This window comes from Phytophthora parasitica (genome assembly GCF_000247585.1).
Source record: "Phytophthora parasitica INRA-310 unplaced genomic scaffold supercont2.77, whole genome shotgun sequence".
In the NCBI taxonomy this organism is placed as follows: Eukaryota; Oomycota; class Peronosporomycetes; order Peronosporales; family Peronosporaceae; genus Phytophthora; species Phytophthora nicotianae.
The window spans coordinates 94,197-108,634 of NW_008649063.1; the positions used below are offsets into that span (position 1 = coordinate 94,197).

Sequence of the window (14,438 nt, forward strand, 5' to 3'; positions counted from 1 at the left end):
TCGGTAAATATATAAACATATATATATATATATATATATATATATTGTAGCCTGCCCTAATGGCAACAAAGATGAGTTTTTTGTTCCGATCACTGTTTTGCCTGCACTCGATTATTGCCATTGGCGCCGTGATCGTGCCTACGATGTATCACCGCTGGAAACGTGATACCGTTTTACAGCGGTGACTCACATTGTTGCGCTTCGTCGTAGCGTTACAGGTCAAACAGGCACTGGATAGCGAGACGTTGAATTAACCCTCTTATCCAACGGCAGAAACAAGAGCAATGACAAGATTGTCTTATCGTGCTCGTACAAAATGACAATCTGTCTTTGGTTGGCAAACACAAAGCGCTACAATATGGAACGTCCTTGTTTTTGCCAGCAATTGTGCCAGCATCTATCAGATTATCGCGACGGGCAGTCGATGCCTGTAGTGCTCCACCAGCAATAGAATTGCATGCGTTTCATATACGTGTATTGCACCACTGGTATCGCACCAGTGAGAACGTATGTATTATTTCGGGCAACCTCTGTCGTGCTCCTGATAGTTTACAGATCGGCGCAGAAGTTCACGCCCGATTTCTTGTCATCTTTTTCTGAATGTACCACAACGCAGATTCACTGATACCATCACGTCTGTTTACCAGGTCTGCTTTTGCAGCGGCATTATTTGGGCTGGTGCACGCGGCCCATCCGCGTGGGTTTCTGTCGTCGCCCTTCATACGAGCGCTTGGGCGGTTGACGCTGGCGGAAACTGTCCTTCTTCTTAAGACCCTGCGGCCGCTCTTCTTCGTCATTGATCGTGCGTTCGTGGTACTCGTCGTGGTGCATACGCTTCTGCTCCAGCACCTTGACGGTCTCGCGCAGATGCACCGAGTTCTCCACATCGTGGATGAGGTGGTTGATGCGCTCCATCTCCTCCAGGTGGTGGCGCTCCTTGGCCGGCAGCTTCACGGAGCTGAGCGAGTCCGCATGTTCGTATTCCTGCAGCAGCACGAATCCGTTGTCGCCTGGTTCAGCCGCCACCGGCATGTTATAGTGGAAGCGGTTGTTCTTGGGGCTCCAGCGCAGACGCGGGATCGAGTCCAGGAAGACGCTGTCGTTGTCGACCATCATGGACATCGTCGCCATCGTGGAGCGATAAAAGAGGGTTTCTTGCCGAAAACTTGGCTTGGCTTGTTACTTGCTTTTTGTGAAGTGAGGATGAGACCCGTGGAAAAACATAGAGCCTTGTTGAAGCTCCCACCAAGCCCGCTGATTGGTTACATTTTTATTTTGCAACCAAAGAAACGATCCAAAATTCAGGATTTTATTTTTGTTTTTGGGAAATCGATGGCAGCACCACCATCTTCAACTTTGGGATCTGTGGGGGCAAAAGTGGTGCGCTGTGTGAGGTGCTGAGCGCGGTAGGGGCAGCTACGATGAACTCGGTCTTGGTAGCCACTTGGTGCCAACTTCGTGTGCCGCCCCCAATCACTTTCTGTGAGCTGGATCTACCCGGCGGTGGAGTCTTGAGTCGAGGGCGATCGATTGGCAATGGATCCGTAATTTGGGTTTCAGTAGATACGTCACAATCTGGTGCAGCTGTGAGGAAACTGAAGGCGCCAGGCCTTGTTAGCAGATCGGCATCACTGTTGATGGTCAATGGACGATTGTCGTTGCCTTCTGCGGGGTCTATAATGCCTAATTGAGCCTGCATTGCCTTTCGGATCTCGAGCCAATCGTCAATTTGTGGCGATTGAGGTGCATTCACTGCTTTCTGCTGTATTCGAGGCTTCCTCACCTTCAGGTCGTTGAGAGATGACGAGTGGGTCATTGACGGTACTGGGCTTGTTAGGACGCTGTAGGGTGCACACTGCTTCATGGGGCTCCACAAACCTCTGGGCTGACGCCGTTGCTGGAGGAACGAGCTGACGGCGCAATAATTTTGAGCCGAAATATGAGCGGGTGATGTGAGCACGTAGTTGGCGTCCAGAGTGTCGTTGGCACTAAAAATCTCGATCGGTTTGGTGTGGCTTGACGACGGGGTTAAGTTGTTCCGCTCGCGATTCATGTTTTCCAGCATTTGAGGTGTCACGAAATGGTTGGGGAACCCCTGGTTGCGTGCTGCTCCATGGCGATGAAACGCTTCACTGTCGCGGTGCAACTTGCCGATTCGCGTGTTGTTTGCACTAGAGACGTCAGATTTGGTGCGTTGATAACTCGTCGATAATTCCAAAGCTTGGTACTCTGTGAGGTAGTTGACGCGCCATATACTGCTGGAGACTCGAAATATCTGCTCTAGTGCGATCGTAATCGACCGAGATGTATCTGCAGGCAAAAAGCCTACGACGAATAATCCGTCCGCAGACAGGAACTGGATCTTCACGAATTGTTTCGAGTTAATTTCGACCCAGTCTCCTGGCTTCGGCTTCCGTTTGGCTGCACTATCTGTTGACCTCATTTGTTCCAGGTTGGCAACACACGGCGGTGAGTCTGACACCCTTTCCGGTGAAAAGGGTGGATTACCAACGCTGTCGTGTAAATTCTCGCAGTCTCGTGACACTGCATTACGTTTCCAAGTAATATTGAGGCCACTATTGAATTTTGGGGAACGAGACGCAGTCTTGTGCTTGAGTACGGCAACACTCGGTACAACCACTTCGCGCCCGCCTTTAGTTGCAGTACCTACTGGTGCTGACTCTGCAGCCCGGATCAAAGGCATGAGGTCACGAAAGATAGTCTCCCGTTTTCCTTTACCCTTGACTTTTACAGTCTCTAGATCGGGGAAAGAGGCGACATTGGATAACATTTTGATCACTCGGCGACACCGTATCGTTGTTGCTTCTGGATCCAAGTCTCTTGAGGTCAGTAGGGTTGTAAAAAGCGGTGGGATAGCTCCGAGAAGTTCGCTTTCGTCCTTAAAGCCCGTGCTTTCGACTTCTGGCTTGAATTCTTCCCGCATTTTTTGTTCTCTGTCAAGTGAAACTTGTCGAACGATAGCGATCAATGTCACCAGTGCGTATGGAGGGAGATTGACGATATCTCGGATAGCTTCGGACGGAAATTGTGGACTATCTAGCTGCTTAATTGCCAAGGCTTCGGACAAGAGTACTTTTGGAAACCGGAATTGAAGGAAAACAGCTAATAGGGCGATGACTTCTATTCGTGTTCGGCGTGTAAGCGCTAGCACCTCGTCCAGCCATATCTTCGGCATCCATCGCGAATTAGGCGCTTGTTTGGAAGGTGCAAAATGGCAATACAAATTGTGGACGACACTTTCAGCATTGTGAAACGAAACAATGGCGTACAATCTTCTCAAATCAGGTGACTCGTATGGGTTTACACGTTTGTGGGCGATATCAATGAGAGTTGCGCAAGGAGTTAACTCTGCGGTGTCTTCTTTCGAGATTTCCGATACCCATACGTCAGTTGCTGAGCCAAATTTGAAGTCCGCTGAGGTTGATCTTTGCGGTTGTTCGAGTAGGTTTATAACGAATTCGTCAAATTCCTCGATCGCTTGTTGCCTTTCAACTGTAGAAACGAAATGGGTATCAAAAATCCACACATTTGGTAGCAGTGCCACTACCTTTTTCCGATAATCGTCAATTGCGTTGCCTTTCAACAGACCATCATTCCCGGCTAACCGTAACTCCAGCAAATGTTGATCTCGTAGGCAAACCAAATCCTCAAAACCGATGCGATTTCGTTCGAGATGTAAGAAACCCAACGCTCGAAAAGATGTCAATGCGTGAAGATTTTTGAGTAAATTCCCATTGAGGTCGATGCGCCACAGTTTCCTCAACTCGATGATCCCTTCAAAGTCTTTGATGTGGTTGCTATCGGCATACAGCGATCGGAGGTTTTTACACAATCCAAGATGTTTAATGCACTCGATATCCGCACTGGAGAGGTGAAGTACCAGTAGATCTGGTAGAGGTGCCTTGGCTCGCGCGCGGATCAACGAAGCTTCCGGTGCTCTCATTTCGTTTTCGTCATACGCTTAAGCCTGAGTTTAAAAAATAGCGTGGCTTTATTTATCGATTAGTACTACCTCAAAAAGTACTACATCTGGGTGCAGTACACATTCACTTTTAGTTGTTCTACATGCTAAGTTGTTCACGCTACATGTAGCATTATTGAATACTTCAGAAGTAGACTTTGGGAATTATTTCTACTTAGCTGGCGAAATTAAACGCGTCGACACTCTGTCCTTTGCGGGGTATGATGGTCTGGGCAAGACGATGAGTTTTTCTTCTGGCTGTCTGACTCGAAGTAGCTCTAGTAGAGACCATGTCCAACTCCGAGTTGGCTATTCGGTTCAGCTGCTCGATCGATTCTTCAGAACCTGGTGCTACACCAGTCTCACCTTCGGTTTGCTGCAGGGCACCTTTGACTTGCTTTTTCTTCTTTTTGGCAATCTTGTCGACAAATCCGAAAGGTAGTTCGCTTTGCTGGTTTGTCCGAAGAGCAAAACTGTGGCTCCACATTTCATCGTAGTTGATAGTAGGGCCCTTGTCACGGGCGGTGAAGCTCATGGTTGGCGTCGCATGCGGAGAAAATGCAGGTTGGCTTTGCACTCGGATCATCGATGATAGCGCTGTGACTGCCGTTGGTGCAGTCTTGGCACGTTGCTCGTCCATACGTCGTGTAGCCTCCCTCTCTGTGAGCTCCATGCATCTTGACTTCCATTTATTGCAACGTTTCTTTATGAAATCAAGAGGTTTGTTAGCTGGCAGTGAAGTTGTTGGCTTGAAGGCGGCTCTTACCTGCGTAAGCTCGTGTAGTTTTTGCAGATGTTGATTGTCGTGGCGAAGATCTTCAATCACTTTGTTTGTGTGCTCCTTCCACTCATGCTCCTCTTTATGCACGTCTTCCTTGAGTTTGTCAATCGTTCGTGCAGCGGTAAGATGCATTTTCTTCATTGTGGCCACTTCTTGCAAGCGAAGGTGGCTCTCCTGCTCCAATATTTCATTCTCTACTTTCTGCGAGGATACAGTGACAACATATCACGTCTTAAAAACTGAACAAGCCAGCTCAAATGAAAGGCGTACCATTCTCTGGAAGTGCTTTGCCTGCTGTGTAAATCGGTGCATTAGGTTGTCAACACCGATGCTTTGCAGCTGTAACTCGTCCTTCAGTTTAGCATTAGCTACTAAAGCATTCTTTACAACAACAGCAAACAAGATCTCATCAGAAAGTTTAAGCGCAGCGAAAAAAAACTAGCCCAGTCTAACGCACCTTGCTTTCTTCCGACATAGCGTTAAAGGCTTTCTTGAGGTAATCAGCATCGAGCTCTTGAAGCGCTTTCCGAAATGTCTACAGACATCGAAGGCCCAAGTTACACTATCTGCACAAGTCGGCCAGAGCATTGTAACAAGTTGTGCGAGAATTTACCTTTTCAAGTGCCATCTTGTGGTTAAACATGTCCAGACGCACTTTGTGGATTTCTTCAGCGTGAGTCTTGTTTTCCTGCTCCATCTCCTGCATCAGTTCTTCTACACGATCGCGTAGCTTGCCATTTGCTGCTTCCAGCACGTCGTACGCCTCCACATGCAGCTCCAATTGGCAAACCTGACGACGCAATACCTCAATCTCGTGCCCAGCTTGTTGTTTCTGTGTCGCATGCTCATCTTCCAGTAATCTTAACATTTCCTGGTGTTTTTCAGCTTCTCGTTGTAGCAGATTCTCCATCGCGTTGATTTGGTCCTGCTTGCTCTTATTGTCGCGAGTCATTCGTTCAATGATCTTGGCTTCTTCTCGCAATTGAGCCTCTGCTTCCTCCACTCTTTTGCGAAGCTCATCCGTATTAAAACAAAACCAACAAATGGTTAAGGCCACTAGCAAGACGATTCGATCCATACAACGTGCAAGGGGGAAATTATTCAGTGGTAAAAGGATATTCATTCGTGGCGATTGCGGCATTCGTGGTTGACGCTGCTGCCTTTTTGTTTCTACACCGAGCAGATGACAGTAGTTAGTCGAGTGTCGAATCGAAGAGCAAGTCGAAAGACCCAACACGAGCAGAGGCCTCGAGTATCACTCGCACGCGTACTTCTTTTTGGGGCCCATACTGGAAAATAGCACCGCTTAGCAAAACACCATTTGCATCAACGCACCCCAAATAGTTGTTTGGGCGTTTCGGTTGAGGTAGTCGACAATGTGGTCATTCATTATATCGGTGATCATCGTGAAATTGCATGACTCGCCACCTCGGCATACATGTATGGATAGGTAGAAAAGCAAATTGAGGTTCAATTTCCGCAGTTCAAAGGTTGAGTCTAACATTTGAACTATTTAAGATCCAGGGATGGTTATTGAACCATTCCGCATGGATTGAGACGAGAGTTCTTCCACGACAAAAATTGTTGTCCTCGCTCACGACGTTGCGAGGCATGGGTTCGGTGTAGCTTTGTGTCGCTGGTGGTGGAATGTGAATATTTTCCTACACGAGTGAAAGTCAATAAGCTCGATTTCGATGGACGACAACCCACTGCAACCTGCACCAAGTCGACTGGAGATGCCAACCAGACCCTTTCCGGTGAGTACTTTCGCCTGCAACGCTAAATTATTTGACAACCGTCTCTCGAAGCCTAAATATTGGAAATTACAGTGATCAGCGGAAGTGTCTCCCCCTTCACCATCCGGTTTGTATGCCCAGCTCAACGAATGCCTGCAAGCGACCAGGACATTCACAGATCTGCCGGGTTGGTGTTCGTACGTGACTTTACATCGACGAGGTGAAGAAGGAACCTGCAGGACCAGTGGTTAATTATCGGTGTTATTATAGAAGTGAACTATGCGTGCTCCGATGAAGCTTGCGCTTGTGATGGCCGTGGCCTCGGCTACTATTTCGTCCACGGCCGCCTTCACGTTTGAGGACTCGAAAGTAGCAGGTGAAAGCGACAGCGTCGGAGTTGTTATGCCTGCGGACGTTTCGCTGGAGAACAAGGCCATGACCAAGAAGAAGGGCCTTGAAACAGGTGCCGACACTCCAGCGCCGACGTTCGCTGAAGACGCCACTCAAACAGTGCAGCAGACAGAATCAACGGACCAAACCGAACAAACGGCCATCAAAGCCGACACCTCGTTAGAAAACACCGCCGTGACTGCCAAGAAAAAAGGCATCAACACCGATGCGACCCCGGCACCTACTTTCTCGGATGACACCTCGACGGAGACTGTGCAGCAAACGGAAGTCACTCCCGCTCCGACCGATGACACCTACACGCAAGAGACCGAACCTACGCCGGCGCCGGCAAAGACTCCTTGCCCGACACTGCCGCAAGCTACCCCGGCGGCGACTACGCCCGTCGCTGAGGAAACCCCAGCACCCCCTGCTGCTGAAGTGACGCCAGCCCCGAGCACGCCGACCGCTGAGGAACCGCCTACTCCTCCTGCTGCTGAGGTGACTCCTGCTCCGACTACGCCTACCGTGGAGGAGGTGACTCCCGCTCCAGCCACGCCCACTGCAGAGGAGCCACCAGCCCCTCCTGCTGCTGAGGTTACCCCGGCTCCGTCAACCCCAACGAGCGAGGAGGAGACGCCATCAACCCCAACAAGCCAGGAAACGCCACCTTCTCCTGCTGCTGAGGTTACCCCGGCGCCGTCAACGCCAACGAGCGAGGAGGAGACACCATCAACACCAACGAGCGAGGAAACTACGACGGCCAAGACACCGTGCCCGACGCTGCCTCAGGCCACCCCGGCCGCCACAGGTTTGACTGACGAACCAACAGAAACCTCGACTGACACTTCGATGGATGAGTCGGGCGATGTCACGCCTGAGCCAACTACCCCGACAGGTGACGACGAGACGGAGGAGACTGAAGAATCTAGCTCTACAGAAGATGTTACTCCGGCACCTAGCACTCCATCAGATGATGAGACCACCACCGGAAGCGCCAAAACCCCGTGCCCGAAATTGCCGATCGCAGGTTCATCGTCTTCAGCAACACCCGCACCCACGTCGGTGGACGATGAAGATGGTTCGTCGTCGACGAAGACCGGAAAGACCCCGTGTCCTTCATTGCCCCAGCCCAGCGACAAAAGCTCCAAGACTCCGTGCCCGTCATTGCCGCAACCTTCGGCAAAACCCAAGGCAGGCACTCCGGACCAGTCCGTCCAACAACAACAGAGCTCCGGCAACTCCGCCGTCACGGAGCAGAGCTCCACAGCCCCCGACCGGATCGCTCCCGCACTTGCAGTGGTCGCTGTTTCAGCCGTCTACCTACTTCTTTAGAGCTGATCCGTTGCCAGACCAGCAACATGTCGTCAATGTGTGTGCGTCCGTTGTTCCGAGATGTTATTACTGCAGACAGAAATGCAGTAGAGCTCGTCGATACAGGAGGAAAAGATCGCCCAGCGCCATTTTTAAGCTAATCAACCATTTTTGTTTCGTTATCTTGGCTTGCGGTGAGATTCAGACAGCATTTCGCACTTCCGACCAGCCTCTTCGTCACCATCCTTGTTTGATCCTGTGGCTGGATTGCCCGTGCATTTCGGCGTTGCCAACACTTTTGGAGGCCACGGTCTGCTTTTATAGTCGAAGCCATTTTCCTCTTGACATGTGATCCTGGCACCAACCAACTTTCGTCTTTCAAGGAGGAACCGTGCGTATAGTGCTAAACTTCTGGAGGCACATTGTCAATGGCATGATCATTTAGGTATAATGTCCACTCCATCTTTCTTTACATGTAAAAAAGAAAGTTGGAGTTTTTTAAATTTTGTAAGCGAGCTACTGTACCTAACCTCATCCATAGCGGTTAAGTGGTAAATAGGAACCACCAGAATGCCCACACATCTGCTTTCCCGCACCCAAGTGTGCACCCGCTCGTCTCTGCAGAATGCGGCCCACGACGATATCGCCGGTGATGCCTGCTGTGCACGGCCATTCGACAATCTCCGCCCCCCACCCAGCGGCGCTGACACGTCGGAACGTCCGAAGCAAGACAGCAAAAGCAACATATGCGCGCGACGACCAAACTCGCGGTTCTGGCGGCGGCCTGCGTGGCGCTGAGCTCCAGCGGCGTAGGCGCCGACATCTCCTTCAGCACAACGGATCTGTCAGGGGCAGGTAACGCCGGCGTTGTCGCTTCGGACGCCGGTACTGGCAAGACGCCGTGCCCCTCACTGCCACAGGCGGCCGGCGTCGCTGGATCGACGACAACAGATACAGCGCCCCCAGCAGCTACGGAAGCGCCGGTTGCAACGGAAACCCCGGCGACAGAAGCCCCTATATCCACCGAAGCTCCGGCTGCAATAGAGGACCCTGCATTCACCGAATCACCAACAGCGACTGAGATGCCAGTAGCTACAGAGGCAGCAACAGAGGTGCCAGCAGCCATTACGACAGCCAAGACGCCGTGTCCGTCGCTCGCCCAGCCATCGCTTTCTAGCAGTTCTAGTGGCGAGTCCAGCGGCAATAGCAGCGGCAAGAGTCCTTGCCCTTCGTTACAGACAGCATCGACATCGTCAGACGGCTCTGTATCAGCACCCTGCCCGTCGCTAAAGGTGAAAACCCCTTGTCCGTCACTTTCTACGGCCTCCAAGTCGTCATCGGAAGACGCCGCTAGTGGCAGCAGCGATGCGGTGGAAGTAGTGATTTCAGGACTGACGGTGGCTGTGGTGTCGGCGTCGGCCTTGCTTCTGCTCTAGTCATCTCATCGGGTATGCGTTTATTGGTGTCGTCGTTGTCGATTGATGAATATGTGTGAATGCGCTACTGTATGGCATGTAGTACCGCTAGTGCTTGCCGTGCTAGGGAGAGCAGCAACCGAGTAATATAAAGATATTGCGTATTTTCTTCATTTTGGTTGGTGACTTATTCTCAGGAATCTGTACAACCACGAGGTATCAAGACTCTTGAGTCCACCACGATGCTGGAGGCTCCAAGTTCTGGAGCTAAAAATGCATCGATGAGCTGGCTCTTCCTTGCACCGCGAGGTTTGCAGCAGTCGATTCTGCCGATCCATATGGATAGCTGATCCTGGTGCCAGAAACCCGATGTCGTTCGTCGTTAAATGTTCATAACGATAGATACAGGTTATAGTTACATTGGTTTTTCGTCTCCATGAGTGCGCATTTCTATAGCATTTCTATAGCATGACCTCGCAGCCATTTTCACGGTGACGATGGTGGCGGCGTACAAGGCGAGTGAGAAGCGCTGGAAGCGCGCGACTGACGAGGATCTGTTACACGACGCGGCATTGCTGGACCCGCGCAACCTCAGCAAGGAGCAGCAGGCGAAAGTGCAGCGCATCGGCTCATGGAAATGGAACCCGGAGGACGAAGAGCGACCCGTACTTGCATTCGATGACTTTGGCGCCTCACATCGCGGCTTCTGCGTGATACCTAACGCTTTTGACGGCAAGACACAACTTCGTTTTGCCTACGCTTGCCTGTACGTGCAACCGCATCGACAACACACTTGCAATTGCGAGTGCTGATCAGTTTTTTTTGTTTAATTCTTCCAGGACCGAGTTCACGGAGGAACCACACACGACCAACATGCATCTGCAGAACCAGCAAGTACAAAATATTTGGCGTAAGGCGTGTGAGTCGCACCCACAAAACCCGACCGAGTCTCCTCTGCTCGCGAAACTTTGCTGGGCCGCCTCAGGATACCACTACGACTGGACCGCGAGGAAATACCATAAGGGCAGCTTTTCCCCCGTACCTGAGTTGCTGCAACAGCTTGGTGCAAAATGCGCTGCAGCATGTGGTATGACGCTGGCGGCCGAGGCGGTGATTGTCAACTATTACAAGACCAAGTCGGCCATGGGCGGTCATCTCGACGACGTCGAATACACGATGGATCATCCCGTGGTGTCGCTGTCGCTCGGTAGTAAGTGCGTTTTTCTCTTGGGCGGGCACACCAAGGATGAGCCACCGTTAGAGATTTTGCTACGAAGCGGCGATATCGCAATAATGGGCGGAGCATCCCGGACGTGCTACCACGGAGTGGCTCGCGTGCTGCCCACTCCGTTCAGCGTAGAGGACAAGGAACTCGACGCGCTTCTGCAGAGTGGCGGCAGTCGTGAGGAATACGAAGCCGTTCGCACGTATTTGAGCTCGCAACGCATCAACATCAACGTCCGGCAAGTGTACCCACTGGACCCTGCTGATGCGTCGTCCACAGATTGAGTAACTGCAGGCTGGATAATAGAGATCTACCAGTATGAATGCAGCCCGCCTCAATGTTACAGTTGGGAATCTGCACGCAATAACGGCGCTGCAAGTGAGTCAGTTGCAAACAAGCATCTACCTCTATCTGTTGTCACTGTTGATGATCCGTTTGGAGGGCTGTTGAAGTTGTTCACTTGATATATCTGTCGCTGCGTACTGGGGTTGCCAGTGCGGGCCAAGTGAGGTTGCGACTGTAAAATATGACCAGAGACTAATGGATGGTAAGCCACGTGCGTCATTTTCATGGTCGCCACCTTCTTGACTAGTACTACTGAAGTAAGTATACCTGAGTTCACGAAAACTAATGGTCGCTACAGTAAGTTCCACCAATTAGACCCTAACAATTCGGTACCACAGCCAAACTCAGATCGCGTCCGTTAAACTGATCATCAGCAAATGGTACCTGGCGCGCGCCTATGTGGCGTAAGCGCCTTCTCACGGTTTTCTTTGGGGCTGCTGGTCAATTTGCACCTTGTCCAGCGGACAAGCATTTGTGATAGGCAGCCCACACAAGTACAATGTTGTACATTCAAACATTGTCTCCGTGGTGAAAAGGGTCGCTGCATATTACACGCGCAGCCTGGGCCGGGCAGCGCAGCACGTGTATCTGTTTTCATTTTGTACAGTCGCGCCGTAACTGCTAACAACAACAGCAAACTGAAAGCTGCGATGAAAACAACCACCTTCTTCAGCACAATAAAAATGCTGGCAGACGGTTATCTGCAGCACTCAAGTCGATTTTGTCCTGAGCCGGAACGACCGACAATGAGTTATCGCTCCCGAATTGAAATGATAGTGCTTTTCATGAATCGGATACCAATTTGGTTTCGCAATTTTTAGAAACAAAAAGAGACCTTTCGCGAAACGAAACGAGACATAAGGAGCTGGCGCGCGTCTCTTGTCGCCACACCTTCGCGGAAGCCAAATCCCCAAATGATCCTGCCATTTCATTAGCCATTTTGCCCTGTGGGGCGCACGCCGCATCAGCCACATCAACGTCTTCTCATCAAGCAAGCATGGCCGAGCCTGCGCTAGCGCTGGATGAGGCTGCGCGGCTGGAACGCCGACGCAAGCAATGCCGTGTGAGCCAGCGGCGCTACCGCGACAAGAAGAGCTCGACCGAGTACAATCTCAAACTGGACATCAACAGTCTGCGCGAGAGCGTGCAGTCGCTCAAGGGTCTGCGCGAATTGCTGGAGACCAAGCTCTGGAGCTCCAAGCTCTCGCAGAATGCTGCTGTCCTCAAGGCTGTGGAGCAGTACTACGCCGTGTTTGAACAAGGCCTACACAACCCAGAGGCCGGCGGCGAGAATGTGCGCAAGTGCTTCGAGATGCAGCTGGGCTTCCTCCGCGTATTCCTACATCCGAATGTGACATTCGGCGACGCGCATGGACTGAGGGACCTGCTGGAGCAGTGGCACCGTTATACGCAATTCCACGCGTGGATCGAGACTGGTTTCGTGTCGGCCGACGTCTACGGCTCCACGGACTCGCCGGTCGTCGTGGCAAAAGGCACGCTCACGGTGCTGATGAACCGCGTGACGCTCGAGAAGATATTCCCGCGCGCGCTGGAGGAGCCGGAGCTTGCAACGCTGCTCATGAACAACGTGGTCGAGTACCGGACGGCCACCACCTTCTCGTTCAATGAACGCGGACAGGTCGAGCGCATGGAATGGGACGTGGATTTCCTCGACGGTATCAGCAATCTGTTCGGAAGTGCGATCGACGCGTCGCGAGTGCTGCAGGGCGCGCTGCTCAGAGAAGGTTCCAAACTCAGTGCGAGCGTAGAGGATGATACCTCGGACGGTCGGCGGCAGTGCAGCATGGTGGAGCGCGAGCTGGGGAAGGCCCGGCCGGGCGACGGGTCGCGAGCGAGCTTGAGCTACATCATGACCTGATTTGCTCGAATCTTGTTAGGGACGCGCAAGTTGTTAGTAAATCGTGTGTGGATGTGAAAAATTGTGACTGCCTTAATAACTTTAGGAAATGAATAACGTCGAAGTGCCATCTTAAAAATGCTACGTGCTTAGTGGTTTGACAAAACCGTCGGACGTGCTGATCAAAACATCAAAACGGTATCCTTCGTCAATGTGGTTGCTGGATTTCTATTCCTTACTTTGTTATTAGGCTAAAGGCTACTGCAAAAGCAAAGCTAGATCATCTACAGAAGACGTCCTAGGACATAACGAAGGGCAAACCAACTTGGTGACCCAGCCCCGCGCCGTTGTCGGCGTTACCGTGGGAGACTTGGCCGAGCTTACAGCAGTCCGAGATGAGTGCGCGCTGTAAGACACGCGAGGAAGCGTACGTGCTGCCCAAGCAATGGTTGATGCCAGCTAAGAAGTCGACGTCAAGGTCCTGACGCTCCACTTGCAAGCGTGAGTTGAACACGTAGGTGGTGGAGGTCGGGTACTCGATCTCGCGGCTGAGCAACACCTGTACAAGATCCTCGTTCGCCACAATGTGCGGGAACATGTTCTCAATGGTCGATCGGTTCATCCGTACAGCGAGCACTCCCTTCACCACGACAATAGGAGTTTCCTCAGTGCCGCAGACCTCGGCCGACAGCATACGCACGGACAAAGTGGCGTGGAACTGTGTGTACAAATGCCACTGATTCAGTACGGCCGACACACCGCGCGAATCGCCGAACTCTACGTCATCGTCCATGAAAGCCTTGACGAAGGTCACCTGCATGTCGAAGCATTTGCGAACATGATCGCCTCCAGCTTCGGGGTTGTGCATCCCATGCGAGAAGACAGTGTAGTACTTCTCGGCAGCCTTGACCGCGGCCCCGTCGCGGGCCAATCGACTGCTCCAGATCTTGGTCTCCAGTAGCTCCCGCATGCCCTGGAGGCGCTGCACATGCTCGCGCAGGTTGTTGACGTCCAGCTTTAGGTTGTACTCAGCCGAGCCCTGTTTGTCGCGGTAGCGCCGCTGGCTAACACGGCACTGGTGACGACGTCGCTCTCGGCGCTGCAGCGCCTCCTCCTCCTCGCGCATCATTTTTGCGGGCTTGTCAGGATTCTGCAACATCAACATGGTCGCTGGCATCACGGCGCTGGACTGGGACGTCGCCATTGCTTCGAGTTCGGGCTATTTCGAACTGTAGTGCGAGCATCCACGCTGCGCATGCGCTTCCTTCTCAATCCAACCGCAGGAGCTATTTCGACCTGCAGACCAGGACTCTACGAACGTAACGCCCGACCAGGTTCAAAACAAAAACGGTAATTTAAATTTCAGCTCACAATCTCACCATGTAATTTATGAAA

General features: G+C 51.8%; 9 protein-coding genes across 9 annotated transcripts; 5 read left to right on the forward strand and 4 right to left on the reverse strand.

Moving 5' to 3' along the window:
• Window positions 1–8: 8 nt before the first annotated feature.
• Window positions 9–1,206, reverse strand: PPTG_17957 (hypothetical protein). Its single transcript, XM_008915928.1, has one exon. The coding sequence runs from the start codon at window positions 1,129–1,131 to the stop codon at window positions 667–669; it is 465 nt and encodes a 154-aa protein (XP_008914176.1). The 5' UTR covers window positions 1,132–1,206; the 3' UTR covers window positions 9–666.
• A 117-nt stretch (window positions 1,207–1,323) lies between these two features.
• Window positions 1,324–3,774, forward strand: PPTG_24250 (hypothetical protein). The gene has a single exon (XM_008915929.1). It carries the CDS (start codon window positions 2,703–2,705, stop codon window positions 3,111–3,113), a length of 411 nt encoding a protein of 136 aa, XP_008914177.1. The 5' UTR covers window positions 1,324–2,702; the 3' UTR covers window positions 3,114–3,774.
• On the reverse strand, window positions 1,642–2,443 carry PPTG_17958 (hypothetical protein; the record flags this gene model as incomplete). Its single annotated transcript, XM_008915930.1, has 2 exons — window positions 1,642–1,674; window positions 1,784–2,443. The coding sequence occupies 2 exons, from the start codon at window positions 2,441–2,443 to the stop codon at window positions 1,642–1,644; spliced, it is 693 nt and encodes a 230-aa protein (XP_008914178.1).
• Window positions 3,775–4,157: 383 nt separating the features above from the next.
• PPTG_17959 (hypothetical protein) lies at window positions 4,158–5,841 on the reverse strand (the record flags this gene model as incomplete). Its single annotated transcript, XM_008915931.1, has 5 exons — window positions 4,158–4,685; window positions 4,749–4,964; window positions 5,034–5,144; window positions 5,221–5,298; window positions 5,377–5,841. 5 exons carry the CDS (start codon window positions 5,839–5,841, stop codon window positions 4,158–4,160), a joined length of 1,398 nt encoding a protein of 465 aa, XP_008914179.1.
• Window positions 5,842–6,778: 937 nt separating this feature from the next.
• On the forward strand, window positions 6,779–8,380 carry PPTG_17960 (hypothetical protein; the record flags this gene model as incomplete). The annotated part of the gene is made up of 1 exon (XM_008915932.1): window positions 6,779–8,380. The coding sequence occupies one exon, from the start codon at window positions 6,779–6,781 to the stop codon at window positions 8,219–8,221; it is 1,443 nt and encodes a 480-aa protein (XP_008914180.1). The 3' UTR covers window positions 8,222–8,380.
• Window positions 8,381–8,757: 377 nt separating this feature from the next.
• On the forward strand, window positions 8,758–9,784 carry PPTG_17961 (hypothetical protein). The gene has a single exon (XM_008915933.1). The coding sequence runs from the start codon at window positions 8,947–8,949 to the stop codon at window positions 9,634–9,636; it is 690 nt and encodes a 229-aa protein (XP_008914181.1). The 5' UTR covers window positions 8,758–8,946; the 3' UTR covers window positions 9,637–9,784.
• Window positions 9,785–10,020: 236 nt separating this feature from the next.
• Window positions 10,021–11,515, forward strand: PPTG_17962 (alkylated DNA repair protein AlkB). Its single transcript, XM_008915934.1, has 2 exons — window positions 10,021–10,381; window positions 10,455–11,515. The coding sequence occupies exons 1-2, from the start codon at window positions 10,113–10,115 to the stop codon at window positions 11,122–11,124; spliced, it is 939 nt and encodes a 312-aa protein (XP_008914182.1). The 5' UTR covers window positions 10,021–10,112; the 3' UTR covers window positions 11,125–11,515.
• Window positions 11,516–12,065: 550 nt separating this feature from the next.
• Window positions 12,066–13,268, forward strand: PPTG_17963 (hypothetical protein). The gene has a single exon (XM_008915935.1). The coding sequence runs from the start codon at window positions 12,183–12,185 to the stop codon at window positions 13,062–13,064; it is 882 nt and encodes a 293-aa protein (XP_008914183.1). The 5' UTR covers window positions 12,066–12,182; the 3' UTR covers window positions 13,065–13,268.
• Window positions 13,242–14,384, reverse strand: PPTG_17964 (hypothetical protein). Its single transcript, XM_008915936.1, has one exon. The coding sequence runs from the start codon at window positions 14,245–14,247 to the stop codon at window positions 13,342–13,344; it is 906 nt and encodes a 301-aa protein (XP_008914184.1). The 5' UTR covers window positions 14,248–14,384; the 3' UTR covers window positions 13,242–13,341.
• Between the last annotated feature and the right edge of the window lie 54 nt (window positions 14,385–14,438).